Source organism: Perca fluviatilis, chromosome 1 (genome assembly GCF_010015445.1).
Source record: "Perca fluviatilis chromosome 1, GENO_Pfluv_1.0, whole genome shotgun sequence".
Taxonomy (NCBI): domain Eukaryota; kingdom Metazoa; phylum Chordata; class Actinopteri; order Perciformes; family Percidae; genus Perca; species Perca fluviatilis.
Window position 1 is genome coordinate 18,033,805 of NC_053112.1, and position 16,527 is coordinate 18,050,331.

Below are 16,527 nucleotides of genomic sequence, written 5' to 3' on the forward strand. Positions count from 1 at the left end.
AATATGTAATACTGACAGCTAGTGTTTAAAAAAGTTACTGCAGTACAAATTCAAAATACTGGAGAGAGTTGTCTCCCCCGCCCCCTCCTCCCCAGACTTTCATTCAGAGGTTCACGGAGGTTGCCAGGCTGAGACCGCAGCATCCACAACAATGTTGCTAGACGATTGTGTCACATAGCCAGACATTACTTCACAGCACAGCGGAGTAGCTAACGTTAAATGCTGGCTATATTGACAGTCGTAAAAGCCTGTGTTCACGCGGAGCTCTGTACCCAACTGACAGACACACTTTTTCTGCTTAGAATTACAGTAGGAACCACCAAAAACCCCACAACCTCAAGTCCTCTCCATATGCCAGACAGGCACACTTCCTCGGCTTAGAATTACAATAGGAACCATTAAAAATAACACTGTCTTGCCGACTGAACACACTTCATTGGCTTAGAATTACAGCAACAATCGCTAAACACGCTGCAAACTCACAGTCCTCTCTTCCCGATTTACAGCCCACCTCTCGTGGCTTAAAATAACTCACCGTTGTCGGCTCCGGCAGCTGAACAACACGTTGTAAACAGCCATGGGCTGCTTGCCTGGTCTTCCGGTAACGTTAGCAGTTAGCAGGGTTAACATGGCGGCGTTAGCCAGGACTAGCCAGGACCAGTCAGGATCACTTTACTGGCTGTGTCTCAGTTGTTTTTGCGAGTAAGCAACTCAGGTACTCTAGCTATATAATTCAATGTGAGTACACAAATGTTGAAATGACATAAAATGCCTGTCTCTAGTGGCTGTGATAAATTAGCCTGAAGCTAATGCTTACCTGTTCAGGAGGAAATAAGCCAACTCTGCGTTCTTTTGGGCTCTAAGCTGTCTCCATCTTTCAAACACATCTCCAATATTTACCCAGGGTTTGTTACGTCTCTGGTCACGCAACTGTTAGAAACATGGCGGTTTTTTTTAGGGCGGGTAGAATCGTTCTCCGTTTATCCCGTTCGTTTGTTTTCTGCTTTCATGGCTGTACTAACGTTACAGCTGTAGTGCGCTGGGTTTACGTTTCTACAGGTGTATCTGGCAACCCGGCCTGGATGTCAAACTGGGCAGTTGATAACACACAGGCCAAAACATAAACATAAATTCCGTCACGGAACGTAAATTTCAACAAAAACAAAATACTGACATTAGCATTGAAAAGATAGTATTTCAGCTTAACATGTTTCCTTAATATCTGATGAGGCATTTGAGTAATTTTTTTGATTTATTTCAGTAAATATATTACATATTGGACCTTTAAACTAAGTTATGGTAACACTTTATGGTAAGGGTACATGAATTATGATTTCATGCATGAATTAATTCATGATTTGTGCATTACTTCATTCCTTTATATCTTATGAATCATCAGGAATTGACATGAGTTCATAGTCTCTCATTCATGACCTCATGCATGAACACCACATCAACTAAAGCATTAGGTAAGGTGGCTACATCATTATGCACAAGTTGTGTTAAATTCTTTTGCAGAAAAATAAATAATCATGATCATGCTTAATAAATCAAAATTCATAATGATGTGCCCACGTACCTAATGCTCTAGTTGTGTTGTTCATGTATGAGGTCACGAATGACAGTCAATGAACACGTCAATTCCTGATGATTCATGGGATATTAAGGAATGCAGTGATACACATTATTAATTAATTACATAACGCATTATATATAGGTTACATCAATTTATTCATGCATGAATTCATGATAATTCATGTACCCTTACCGTAAAGTGTTACCAGTGTTATTCTAACCAACAACACACACACATACACACACACACACACACACACACACACACACACACACACACACACACACACACACACACACACACACACACACACAAAAGTAATCTCATTTGATAGAGCAGATAGCTTCCCAATTGGAAACATTCATTCCGTATATTTGTTAGAGTGAATTTACTCAAGAATCAATTTGTTCGCTGAAAGCCTACTGTGAAATTGCACACAGGTGACAGCAAAATTGGCCCATGTGACACGAAGTGCCTTTAAGCGAAAAGATCCGTTCAACAGGAGCATTTGTACCCGGTAGACACATGGCGAACTGACAAAGGAGACCTACATTTTTGTACATTTTTTTCCGCTGTGTCCATTCTTTCACTATCTATGGTTAAAACGAGACAGATAAGAAGAGGCATTGCAACAATGTTTACAAATAAACATTGTAACGGTGGCTGCACAGATTATGCAGACGCAGACCGCTACAATTGACTGACACACACACACACATTGTTAAAATCATACACTGGATGCGTTATTAGTCTTTCTAAAGTTTCTAAAGGGTTTAGTTAACAATAAGACCACCGGGACGTCTGGTCACCCTAGTCTCCAGTGAAATCATACCTTGGCAGTAGTTAGCTAGTTAATGTTTAAGCTTTTTGAGATAAATTAGCATTAGCAACAGATAGCTCCTTCGCAAGCTAATATATCAACAGAACAATGGTTAATAAAACATGGTAACTATGTAACCAAAGTATTAAAAACTACTTACATGTGGCTATAGTGTAACATGTAGGTATTGCTGTTCAGTCTCGAATTGTGAGACCTAATTTACGGCGCTGCGATGCCTGTTCAAATGACATGTCGGCTGCATAGACTGTATGTGATGCTCCGCTGCTGTGTGCTAACGTTAAATTGCTTGTGAAGGATGAGTGAAACTAACGTTAGTCACACAAGGAGATGAGTCAAACAAAACAACGGCATTATAATACACCAAAATATTAAGACATTTCTATCAATAATACAAAATACTGACCGAAATGTGTTTTAATGCAAGTAACGTTAACGTAAGTCGAACACCTCCACTGAAGTTAGTAGCTATATGCTTTACCAGTATGACCAACAGGTGTTGACTGAAAAATAGTGGTGGGCGGATCAATCCAAATATCGATAATATCGATACCAGCGTTGGTATGATGTTGTACCGTTGCATGACTCAGCGGCACCAGGCAAACAAGCAAGCAAACAGCCAGGCCCGGCAACGGCCAGCAGCACACACACACAAGCAGGACAGAGACAGAGCAGAAGAACGGCAGAGAGGAAGAGGAGCGCTGTGTGGCTATATTTTCATGTCAAAAATTCAACGGCAAGCTGTATAATTTGGAAAAAAGGCTGTAAAATACAGTGGTAACACAACAAATTCATACAAGCATATGAAAACAATGCCCCGGGTTTTAACGTATGTATAATCCAAAGGAAAAAAATCACAAAAACTTCCTCGTTCATTCATTCAGATGTAGCAATTTGATGATGAATCCACCTTAATAATTAAAAAGTATCGGTATCGTATCGGTATCAGCGTTACTGGCACTGTATTTACTTGGTATTGGATCGATACCAAAATTTGCAGTATCGCACACCACTACTGAAAAAGACCCCTGTTAACCCTAGATTTGTGTTTCCTGCTACTAGCCCTCTGATTGGAGACAAACAGCCTATTAGAATAGACCTTTAATTTTCCGATTGGTTGGTTTTGTGGCACACTTGTAACGCTATTAAAGATTTGAGCGAGTGTGTCAGAGTTGAGCGCGCACAGAGTGCAGAGCTTGAGAGCGAGGGAGACCTGACCGGATCGCAGCAGCATCTACCTGCGTGCAGAGAAATAGTTTTTGAGACGGCACATGAGTAAACTGCGTGATAGTAGTTATTAGTGCACGTTAGGATAACAGCAAACATGCAAATACATTTTTTGAGCACGGAATAGGTTTCTGTTTACTCAAACGGAATGATTTTTGCCAGTGTTAATTTCTGTTCAAATTGTAATGTAATGGGCTTGCAAAATATAGTTCTCTGTGCTCAAAACATACAATTACTAATTGTTTTCCTAACCATTACTAAGTATTTTTGTTTAAGGTAAAGTTGTTCAGTTTTAACTCACTGATTCTTGCGAATTTGGATAAAACAGGTTTTAATTTTGAAAATAAAAAGAATTACAGAATTACAGAATTTGAAGGTCTATCATTATAGACCAAAGTCTTGGCTGTTCAGCAATGTACTGGTGCAACCTCCTCATTTTGTATTTTTTTCATAAAATAGACGTTTTTCCAGTTATTACTTTGTTTTTGTCAACACCGTCAGACACAATAAAAATCAAATTATGTTTTATTTATTTTGTCTAATATGTATTTAGATATGTATTTTATTTAAATCATTATCTGGCATTTGTAGTACACATATATGCTGTTAAATGTTGAATATTCACTTTTGTTAATTTTTTATACTGTTTCACGTGTACTCCTTTAAAACATCTAACCTCATACAACGTTTACTTTAAGCCTAACTAGAAAAAAGTAATGAAATGTTTTATGGCTGTCCCAAACAATTATTTTTAAAACGATTAATCTAGCAATTATTTTTTCGATTAGTCGACTAATCTAACGATTCATTTTTCGATTAATCTAACGATTCATTTTTCAATGAGCAATTATCTTCCCATTGCTCAATTATTAACAATTTACACAAAACAAATTTCAATAAGGTTCAAATCTCTATTTATTAAAATTGTTTGACACTGCACTATTCAAGTAAAATTAATTTTTAGTGCAACCTGAAGCCAGATGTAGGCTATCAATCCAACCACAAAATAAAGTCACTTTCAGGAGGAATACAAAAATAAAAACTTAAAGTAAACTGAGCAACTGCAAAAAGAGTAATGTATGAGAGATTAACCTGTATTTGCTTTTTTAATAGTAGGTAAAATAATGCATACGCTATTTGTATCTAAAGGCTGGTTAAGCACTGTAGGGAGAAGTTGGACAGTTTTTTTGTCTCATTCCAGTGATTGGTACATCTGGGTGATGGCGTCGGATATGCGTTAGCATATTAGATGTATTTCCATTCAAATACCCAACAACTGCTGAACAACACCGACACACAGTCCCCGTCTTATCCATCACTCTCTCGCCTGTAGCCTACTACTGGAACTGACCCGAAGACCAAAGTTTTCGAGGCGGGGACGGCATGAGACGAGAAGGCGTGACACGGGAGGCTCCAGACTGCAGCCGTACAGTCTTAAAGTTTTGCCAAACTTGCGATCTTAAAGAGGCCGGCGGGGAACTCTTGTGGGTCGCCACCACTTGCCATACACATCCTTTCGTGCTACTGTCTCTAACTCACTCACTGGACCATCCACCTGACAAAAAACCGCATGTAGGCGGAGCATGAGGCGGAAGAGCTCAGCTAGCTTCAGAGCTAAGTCAGGGCTACAGATCAGGTGTCCCTAGAACCTGCGTATCTAACAGTAGTTCCGCATTACATTAGTTCTGCATTACATTAATTAATTTGCACGCAAGTTTTATTTATTTATTTTATTTAGTGACGCGTTGACGCAAATTATTTGTGTCGACGCATTTATGTAATCGTCGACAAATCGTCCCAGCCCTAGTTTTTTTATTTAGCAAATAATATTTGTATTAAAAGAGACTATTAATTTAATAACTCAACAGCACTGAAGAAACATATTGTAAGCATATTCATTTAAAACAAATGAAACTCCCTCTGACGGTGGTGACTTTAGAACTGAGGGTGGTGACACTAATCTGGTGAAAGTGGCCTCATAACAACATACAATTCAAAAATGTATACAGGGCTCCAGACTAACTTTTTGCCTTGGTTGCACTGTTGCGCCTAACTTTTTTATTTAGGTGCACCAGCACAAAATTTAGGTGCACCCAAATTTTTCCTTGTGTCGCCATTAGCGCTGAATGGCGATACACGATATATAGCTCTGTATTTTTTTACAAAGTGGGCTAAATGTTCAGTTTTAAGTCAAAGCCACTTTTCACAAGCTTTTTTATTAAAACAGATTGTGAATAAAATAAAATGCAAAGACAGGGTTTCCTTTACCAGTTTGAAAATATACAGCTGCAACACATGTAAATGAAATCCTAGGATATATTAAAATATATATATATATATATATATATATATATATATATATATATATATATATATATATATATATATATATATATATATATATATATATATATATATATATACTCCAACCTGCGGCCCTTTCCTAAATGTCATTCCCCCCTCTCTCTCCCCTTTCATGTCTTCAGCTTTCCTATAAAAATAAAGGCCGAAATCAAAAAAAAAAAGAAAAAAAAACAGACATAGGGAGACAGAGGGAAAGAGGGGGAGTGCGATGGACTGAAACGTATGCTAGCCTACTCAGAGTTACGGCTGACTCATTATGAATGAGTCCAGCGCGCGTCGAATGCACTTTGGCAGGTCAGCAGCGTTACACCCATCTTGTTTAGGCTATGAAATATCTGTATCGTCACTGCGCTGCATTTTTATGAACTATGATATTTTGGCCATGGGTCACATCTTTCGCCCAGGTCCAGCAGGCTCCGTCTTACACGCTATATTACTCAACGAACTGAAGTTAGTTGCATTTAATAACTTCTAATGTGTTTTTCGCCGTGGCGGCCGCAATAACACAGAGTTACCAGCGGAAACACTGGTACCAATACAGGTTTCCCTCTCATACTTGACAATATACAGCTGTGTTAATAACAATTAAAACTGTAGACAAATGTCAGCAGGTTGGAACGGCGGCGCTGTGTGTCTCTATGTTGCATGTTGTTGTGTGTGTGTAAATGGGGGCGGGGCTGCGCGGAGGAGAGATCCAAACACAGGCACGGCTTTACAGAAGGATTTACTGAAGGGTCATGTAATGCAACATTAAACCATATCGATATAAACGATATCGCTTCGTTCGTGGAGAGGCAGTGAATGCGAGGACGTTAGGTGCACCGGTGCGTCCTAGGAAAAATCTTAGTCGCACCCTTACAAATTTTGTCTGACAAAAACCTCCAAATAGTCCTTAACGGAGGCTAGAATATAATTGTTGATCACAATAAATACGGGCTCACGGCTGTGGTTCGGCCGCAGCCTCAAGGCCGAACCACAGCCGTGAGGATACCCACGAAAATCTGACAGTGGTGACAAAAACCTACTCTTTCACATGATATGCATGAGTTGTTCACATTAGCAAGCTTGTTTCCCCTCTATTGCTAGCTACTTCAGACCTCTTCTTAAAAAGTATACATTTATGTCATAATCTAATCTAATATTTTTTATACAAAAGAGTTGGTGTTGACATGTTATGGTTGCGACAGTAGCAGTGTCCAAAAATATGAACAAGTTTAACAGAAAATAGCAAACTTAAGGGAGCTTGAGAGATCTTGAAGCATGCAGTAGAGCTGAAGGTTTGAAAATGGGGTACTCAGGAATGTAGTTGACCTTGTAGTTGCCTGATTTTATAAATATTTTTTATATTTTATATATATTTATATTTTTATAAATATCTGACGGTGGTGACGAATATGTGGGACACTTTTTGAGCAACCACAAAATAATAGTAAATATTGTACTATTTCATGTGGTAAAGATATTTTGCGCCGGCCGCAGAGCCCCGCGGGCTGCCTGCCGCGAAGCCCCGCAGATCTCAGTCAGGGCAGCTGCATTTGGTTGTCCACTAACCCAGAAACAGTGACTTTGCGCCGGCCGCAGAGCCCCGTGGGCTGCCGATATCTCTGTGCCCGAGTAGCAGTGCTTCGGCTGTAGCCTACTTCCACCCAATATAGTCCCAAGTCAATATCTGCCTAGGAAATCGTCTAGTCTTAATCTGCATTGCTATTTTTACTCGCTGTGAATATGCAGGCCACAAGAAGTCATTAGGTTTTGTTTTGGTTGTTGTTGGGTCACTTTTACTCACGACATGCGGTAACAATGGTAACAAAGGATTTCATTCATTACGCTAAGCTAGCGGCAGTGCCACCGGACTAAGACAATGCATGCACTGAGACAAAAATGCGTTTGCCCACCTATATAAATATAGAGGAGACGGTGAATAACCCTATTTCAACAAATGGTGGCGTATTCCTTTAAATTAATAAAAATGTAAAATAAACCTATAAAAGAACCTTACATATGTGCAAAGGACCTCCTGATTATAACCTTGATTCTTTTTATTCATGAAAATGTTATTAATTTCCAACAGAATTGGCACTTTTCTTAGTGGGACATGTTTTTGCCAAAGTTTCAAGAATCAGTGAACTGCATGTTTAAGACTGCGACCGTTACATTAAATAGAACAGTCATGAGATTAAAACTGCAACTACTGTGTTAGGGGCATGCGTTTAAAATTTCCCCTGTGTGGCTGTATCACAGCTTTCAATAAAATGCTCATATATATATCGTTTTTTTGAGAGTCATTGGCAATCAACCTATTCTGTTGGTTAAGTATGAGGATGTGTTCCAGAAGACGTGCTCCGCAGCGCTGTGGAGATTTTTCATTCATTATTTTTCTCAGGAGTTTGCAAAGAAAAGGGCAAAGACAACAGTACATATAACAGTAAATATTGGACTGACATGTGACGTGTGGAAAAAAAAGAGAATGAATGAAATCCTTTCTCTAGTCTTTGATAACTGTAATAGCTGGTGGTTGGTCCCAGAACTGTGGCAACCTTACTGTTACTAATGTATACATTTGTCTTTCCATTCTTCTGAAGGAAACAACGTAAAGCATTACATTTCTTCAAATTAGGGATGCATCATTGTAGGTGACCTAAAATAACTACTACACATACCTCAGTCTCTTTCTGCATCTTTGTCTTGTTTTCAAGGTGCGTGTGGATCTGACTGATGAGGAGCATGTGTGCAGTTCAGCCTCTAAACGTGGAAGGTATCGCCAGGAGGTCAAAATGGGGGCCCAAACTACACGAGCTGTACCCTTCATCATTATTCCCATGAAAGAAGGAAAATATAGCATTGAAGTCAAAGCAGCTGTTAAAGATTCTTCGCTCAATGATGGAATCATGAAGAAGCTACTGGTGGTGGTAAGAGAAAAAGACTCCATCACAGCAAACTCCTGTGTTACTGTAAAGTCAGTTAAAGGAATCAGTCATCAGACAGACAAGATTGCTCCAAAATAGTTGTAATTTCTAATGTTTGTCCTCACTGTTGTTTTTCCAGCCTGAAGGCGTACTGGTTAAATCTCCTCAGATTATAATTCTAGACCCCACTACTAAAGGTGTAGGTGAGTTTACCCATTAAATAGCCACATTATGTAGTAATTACGTAATATTATATGTTCACCATTTGCTACCTGATCACCCAACTTTCCCACTGTTTCTCCCTTTAGGTGGTAGACAAGAAGAAACTCTCAACAGTGGAATTCCGATAAAAGATTTGGTTCAAAACACACCTACTAGCACACAGATCTCAGTGACAGGTCAGATATTATGTTATATTTCAGCATGTTATGTCATACAGTGCCTGTATAACGAACTCTGCATAGGTGTAAATTGGTAAATGACCACCTCACTAGTTGTAGGAACCTTTTCATGTTTGTTTAATTGTTTCTTTCTGTTGATTTTTAATAACATTTTGTTTTGTGTGTGTGTGTGTGTGTGTGTGTGTGTGTGTGTGTGTGTGTGTGTGTGTGTGTGTGTGTGTGTGTAGGGAGAGAACAAGTTTCTGCGCTGGTGGAGAACGCCGTTAGTGGGAACTCTATGGGTACTCTGATCGTCCAGCCCAGCGGCTGCGGAGAGCAAAACATTGCTGGCATGACCCTACCAGTCATTGCAGCCACATATTTGGACAAAACCAACCAGTGGGAAACTGTGGGCTTTCAGAAACGTAGCGAAGCCCTCCAACACATCAAGACCGGTGGGCTCAAAGATGTATATTTTAGCACAGATAACTGGGATTTTAAAGTTTCTGGGCAGAATTGAAATAAAAAAGGCAGTGTGGTAGACAGTAATGCATGCTATATCCTTGCCCCACATATACAAGCTAGGGACACTGAGAATGAATAGTCTGAAAGCAACACATAGACGATGTTTTAGCTAGGGTTGTCAGTTCAAACAAAAACCTATGCCAACAGAATCATTTGAAAGATGCTATAATCACAGAATGTAACAGGACTTCTCTGGTTGTGTGTTGTTTGTGTCCAGGCTACCAGAATGAGCTTGCCTACCGTAAAAATGATGGGTCTTTTGCTGTGTGGACAAAAAAAGAGAGCAGCACCTGGTGAGGCATCCATACATCCATGAACTGCACGTCCTCCTCTAACTTAGATTCTGAAAACGTGAGGATGGTGTTTGTCATGTGTGAATAAATGAAACTAAGCTTCCTCTCCTATCTAAGGCTGACAGCTTATGTTGCCAAGGTGTTTGCCATGGCTAACAATCTGGTGGCAGTGCAAAGCCAACACATCTGTGACGCCATCAAGTTTCTGATTCTCAAAGCACAGCAACCTGACGGCTTGTTTCGAGAAATTGGATATGTGTTAAGTAATGCAATGCGTGTGCGTGTACTGATGTAATTTACATAAATTCTTCATCTTGGTACAAAAATAGCTAATTGAGATGAAAACATGATATGAGTAAAAATGTGTATGTGTGTGTGTGTGTATAGAGTGGGGTGGTAGAAAGAGAGTCAGATGCCTCCATGACGGCATTCTGCCTCATTGCCATGCAGGAGTCTCGCGCACTATGTGCTGCCAGTGTTAATGTGAGTACCTCACTTTCTCTCTCACCTCTTTAATTTCTTCATTTACCCACTCCACACCAGTGATAAGCACTGAACCACTATAAAGCAACTGATCATTTGCAAAGCCCCATGCCCCCTTAGATACTGTTGCTACTCCAGTCTCCCAGCTTTCGGTTCTCGCACGGGACATAAGTCAGTTTCCAATAAGAACAGGGACAGGTTTTTGACTCAAAATTATTAATCATTTTTTAAATTGGTTCTTTATTTCAGACAAAGGAAGACAAAAGCCATTTGCATGTCAAACCTTGGTCTTGCATTTGTATGGAAACAATAAATCCAGTGACACAGTGAGTCCTTATACAAGTGGTCTCATTGTTTTGCGAGTAAAAACGGACCACTCTTCTACACTCTACATCCTCACTTTTAAATATTGTAGCAGACTGACAAAGACATCACACTTTTCATCACAGACCCCATTTCCACCTTGTATTTAAATCTGCACTGAGTGATCTAATCACAAGTGGATGGCTCTAAGTACAGTTGGGAATGAGGGTCGCATTGAGGACACATTGAGGTTGGATCACTCAGACCACATAAGGAGGTGATCTGGGCCACATATGACCACATTATTTTAGCATTGTGTACATGTATGTATCCTGTGCCACATTACGGACTCAACTGTGAGCGGAACTACATACTCATTCAAAGTATTTTCTCATGTCCCAGAAACCAATGATCGTGAATTGTGTGTTTTCGATGTTATTATCATACGTCGGTGATGTGTCAGTGTTTTTGTTCTGCTGCTGCCTGCTTTTATATCATATTATATATATCAGGAAATGTTGGGTCTTCATCAGTAATAACCTAACATGATTTCTATAAGCAGACATGAAACATAAAATAAAGCAGATATAGATGCTAAACTTCAAACCGCAGGAATTCAGTTAGAAGCTACTAACATAATGAGAGCACTAACAGAAAAGTCTTTCTCTCCTGCACATGTCCCGGTGCCGTATGTATGATATATATGAGATTAACAACTGAATTGTTGGCGTATTAAAGAGAGGCACCAAAACATCTTGCTGCGAAACACTTGCTTTGGAAGGTCGATACTGTGTGGAGTAGTCTGTTTTGAGAGCAACATTATTACCTGACACCCCAATAGTAAGTGTAACTAATGGCGGCTCAGTATAGCTCATAAGACACAGAAGAGAGAGGGACATTCCAGTCTCAGCTATTCTCCCAGGATCAAATGTTACAACATTCCTGAACAGATATGGATTGAAATAAATGGATTACTGTTATCCGACTGTTCTCCCATTATTCTCCTTTCTCCTTCCTTCGTCTTTTCCTTCTGTTCAGAGTCTGCCAGCCAGTATAAACAAAGCCGTGGCCTATCTGGAAAGGCGTTTGCCCCACCTCACCTACTCATATGCTGTTGCCGTGACGTCTTATGCCCTGGCCAATGAAAACAAACTGAACAAGGAGATCCTCTACAAGTTTGCTTCCCCAGGTGTCGTCACACATCAACATTCTTAAACTAATAGTACATAATGATAGTATATGGTGTGGTGTATAGATTCAAATATGACACATTCATGAATAACAACTATAACACCTTTATTTGAGCCCGACCGACACACAGTAGTGTAGTTTGTTAGAACAAACTACAAACAGGCCTGAAATGCACACACACACATGCTCAGGTCCCTGTACATGCACAAATGGAGAGATGTCAGGTGAGTGGGCTGTGACTGCTGGACAGGCGCCCTTAGCGATTGGTGTCAAATATCGATATCTGTATTGACCTTAAAAATCCTTTCTCAGTCGGGCTGTCACAAGCCTCTATGTAAATCTCTGCTTTTAAGGACTAAATTACCTTACAAGTATAAAAAGCTAAGTTAAAATTAAACATAATATTAAATATAACTAATATATAATATAATAATATTAAATATAGATGAGGGATTGGGGAATTCATTTCAGGTACAGGATTGTGCTAAAAGTACATTTGTGTGTGTGTCTTCCTCAGACTTGTCCCACTGGCCAGTACCAACAGGACACGTTTACACACTGGAGGCCACAGCTTACGCTCTTCTTGCTCTGGTCAAGGCCGAGGTGAGCATGTCCCACTTGGGTTTTTTACCACAATGTCATACTATAGAAAACATACAACCTCATCAATGCTACCTCACTCAAAGAAATCTGGAAAAAGTCAGTGAAATGACTGATGACAATGTCTCTCAATCATGTAGAAGCTCTATGGTAGACTTTGGAAACTGGCAGATTTCAATCTAATCTATAACTCTGAGAACAGAATCAGGACTTATCTCTATTTTTACAAAAGTCTTCAAAGTTAAGTCAACCAAAGAGAATTTCAACCATTGACTTGCCTTCTGTTAAAAAAGGAATTTGAAGAAGCCAGACCTGTTGTCAGATGGTTCAACACACAACGGAAGGTGGGCGGAGGCTATGGATCAACTCAGGTAACACAGACCCCTCTCTCCATCTTGATACCTGCAGCTTATGTTAGCTCATAACTTATTTTTCTTCTAAATCTTGTTCCCCTCCCTCACTCTTTTTCTCTCTAGGCTACTATAATAGTGTATCAGGCTATAGCAGAGTACTGGACTAGTGCTAAAGAACCAGAGTACGATCTGAATGTGGACATCTTGTTGCCAGGCAGGTCAAAGCCTGACAAGTACAACTTCAACAGGGACAACCACTATGCCACCAGAACATCTAAAGTGAGAAAACACACAAACACATAGTGGCTCATTAATATGATCCTTCCTGATGTATTTTCTGCTGATGCCTGTGTGTGTGAGTGTTTTACATATTTAAATCCACCAGATCAAAGATATAAACCAGAATGTAAAAGTAACTGCAACAGGCACAGGAGAAGCAACGATCACAGTAAGTACAATGTGTTATTGTTTTATCATCTGTTATGTGTACAGGTGTCCTACAGTATTTCTCAATCACTTTGTCAAATCTTTTGAAATAGTCATCATTCTGGTAGTCTCGCTTTGCCAGACCCTCCTCCAAAGCGCCCTGAAGGAGGGTCTGGCTACTCCACATAGCATTCGGGGATGGGAGGAAAACGTGCTCTGGTTTAATGGCATTTCTTTTAACTAATCAGAATCGTAAAATACATGCATCCGGCGTAATTTCCTGCAGCACCAGAGCAATCCCGGAAGTGGAATGCGAAGGATATAGACTATCATTCTGGCAACCCACAATTTAATTCAAGGGCTGTGTGTCCAGCTCAGCTGCTCTCTGTGCAGCCAGCTAACCTAACGTAGCTGTTAGCTTACAATTGTAAAAACAGCAGGGCAGGACGGAAAATTGAAATACACTACCAAATTTAAGCAAAATAGAACTGAATAGTTTCCATTTTTATCCCCCCCAACCTAAATCTTGGCAGGTATGCTGTTTAAGACAAATGTAAAACAGAGTTTAAGTTTACAGAGTTTGTATGCATAAATACTAAGCTAACATTATGTGACAGAGACATGGAAAATATTTCTATATGTTCCCTAAAACAAAAGTATGAACCTGAAAATTAGCATATTATTTCTCCATCATCTCCATCGTGTCCTTTATGAATCTCAGAAGAGACCAAATACTTATTTTAGATATTTTTAAAGTAGATCTCAACTAGTTTATCACATATTAAGATGCATTTGTATCTGTCTGACAGATGGTGTCGCTGTATTATGCTCTGCCTAAAGAAAAGGAGAGTGACTGTCAGAAGTTTAACTTGTCAGTGCAGCTCCTCCCAGGTAATTTGGTACCCTCTCTTTTTTGTTGTTTTTTCTTCTGCCAAGTACTTTACCTTATGAGAAACAAATAAACAAAATATTCTTGCTCCTGCAGAGAAAGTGGATGAGGATGAGAACGTATACAAGCTCAGAATAGAGGTTTTGTAAGTACAATCAAGAAGTCAAACTGACAACAGTTATAGTAACATGGACATTTATAACCAGCTAGTCCCTACATTACCCTTTTCTGTTATTTCATTATTCTGTCCATTCTGTGTGCAGGTATAAGGACAAGGACAGTGATGCATCCATGTCAATCCTGGATATTGGCTTGCTAACTGGCTTCACCGTTAACACAGATGACCTGGACTTAGTAAGAACGTGTATAGATACACATAGGCATAATACCCACATACAGTTCAAAAGTGTGTGTTTTAAGGTTTAAAAAGTTGTCTGACAATGTGTGTGTGTGTGTGTGTGTGTGTGTGTGTGTGTGTGTGTGTGTGTGTGTGTGTAGCTATCTAAAGGACGAGCCCGCATTATTGCAAAATATGAGATGAACACAGTCCTGTCAGAAAGAGGCTCACTCATCATCTACCTGGATAAGGTTAGACATCACTGGTTCCTACCTCTGTACTTTTTCTCTCTGCCTTGTTCTTCCTTTCTTTATCTCTATCTCACATTTGTCCACAGGTTTCTCACACACGACCAGAGGAGATCACTTTTAGGATCCATCAGAAGCTGAAAGTGGGAGTCTTACAACCAGCTGCTGTGTCTGTCTATGAATACTATGACCGTGAGTCTCAGACACACTTTGAAACATGATGCCTCCATGTACATTGCTGCCAATAGATGTCAGAGTAGATAACACTGGATAAGCAGGTATTATTACCTTTTTAAATTATTTAATGTACATGAAATTTTTCTTTCCCATTACAGAAACACATTGTGTTAAATTTTACCATCCAGAGAGGAAAGCTGGAAAGCTGCTGCGGCTCTGTACAAATGATGAATGCACATGTGCAGAAGGTAACCAGGATGATGTCAAACTGACGTAATCTATCTACTTTAAACAGTAATTCGTTATATCTTAAATTCTTGAACGAACACCTAAACCAAACACTAACATTGTGCTTCATAGAGTTAAAGCATGTATCCATTATGTGGGGCTTATAATCCTGCATTGTCTGTAAACTGCAGCAATTTATTATTGTACAAATAAAGTTAATAAAGTTGGGGGACTTAATGCTAATATGCTCAAAATGACAATGCTAACATGCTCCTATTTAGCACATATAATGATTATCATTTTCACCATCTTATCATCATATAAGCACACTAAAGGAAATGCCATTTGTTTTGCAAGTGTACAACAATATAGCACAACAATGACAAGGGTAGTCATTGGCGATGAAAATCTTAGGCTTCAGGCACCTCCAACTATGCATATTGTAAATAAAATCTGAATCTAAGACAAAAGAAAAGAATAGTGCAAAGCCTATATATATATATATATATATATATATATATATATATATATATATATATATATATATTCCTTGTGCATCTTGTGTATTTCCAGAGAACTGCAGTATGCAGAACAAGGAGAAAATCTCCAATGATCAGCGAACAGCTAAGGTCTGTGAGACTACACAGACCAGCATAATAGATTTTGGTAAGTGTAAATGAGTGTAAATAAATTGCATTTATATCACATAAAAATGGATGTGTTTGTGTGATAGAGATTGAGAGAATAGGTAGGACTAAATGAGGGAGCAAGTGACCTTACAATCTGCAACTTTTCTGTCCTCAGTGTACAAAGTGAGATTGGAAACTTTTACAGAAGATTTGTCCACTGACATTTTCACAGTGAAGGTACTGGAAGTCATCAAAGAAGGTAGGTATTTATCTTTGAACTGCCTGAAATGTACTATAAACTGATGTTTTATGTTATAGGTGATAACGGCATAATTTGTTTTCCTCTTTTTGAATTGTTATGGACACATTGAATCTTAATGGTGTTTCCAGTCAAACAGAAAAAAAATTTTTTTTTTTTTAAAAAAAATGAAAAAACCCTTTTTTTCTTTTTTTTCTAAAAAAAGAAAAAAAAAAAGGGTCTTGTTTAATGTTCACTCATGTTGGTACGCTTAGTATGAAGCTATCTCTAGCAGCAAGCTAACTTATTTGGCATT

At 39.1% G+C, this 16,527-nt stretch overlaps 1 protein-coding gene across 1 annotated transcript in view; it reads left to right on the forward strand.

Annotated features, from left to right (window-relative positions):
• LOC120559708 (complement C3-like) overlaps nt 1-16,527 on the forward strand; it is a 40,572-nt gene that overhangs the window by 21,205 nt on the left and 2,840 nt on the right. Inside the window, exons 22-41 of the mRNA XM_039802028.1 lie at nt 8,702-8,914; nt 9,051-9,114; nt 9,220-9,309; nt 9,540-9,746; nt 10,034-10,109; nt 10,227-10,386; nt 10,497-10,592; nt 11,934-12,084; nt 12,604-12,689; nt 12,980-13,057; nt 13,163-13,318; nt 13,425-13,487; nt 14,275-14,356; nt 14,451-14,499; nt 14,618-14,708; nt 14,853-14,942; nt 15,029-15,131; nt 15,275-15,364; nt 15,918-16,010; nt 16,149-16,232. Coding sequence (XP_039657962.1) covers nt 8,702-8,914; nt 9,051-9,114; nt 9,220-9,309; nt 9,540-9,746; nt 10,034-10,109; nt 10,227-10,386; nt 10,497-10,592; nt 11,934-12,084; nt 12,604-12,689; nt 12,980-13,057; nt 13,163-13,318; nt 13,425-13,487; nt 14,275-14,356; nt 14,451-14,499; nt 14,618-14,708; nt 14,853-14,942; nt 15,029-15,131; nt 15,275-15,364; nt 15,918-16,010; nt 16,149-16,232 — 2,122 coding nt within the window. The remainder of the gene's footprint in view (nt 1-8,701; nt 8,915-9,050; nt 9,115-9,219; nt 9,310-9,539; nt 9,747-10,033; nt 10,110-10,226; nt 10,387-10,496; nt 10,593-11,933; nt 12,085-12,603; nt 12,690-12,979; nt 13,058-13,162; nt 13,319-13,424; nt 13,488-14,274; nt 14,357-14,450; nt 14,500-14,617; nt 14,709-14,852; nt 14,943-15,028; nt 15,132-15,274; nt 15,365-15,917; nt 16,011-16,148; nt 16,233-16,527) is intronic.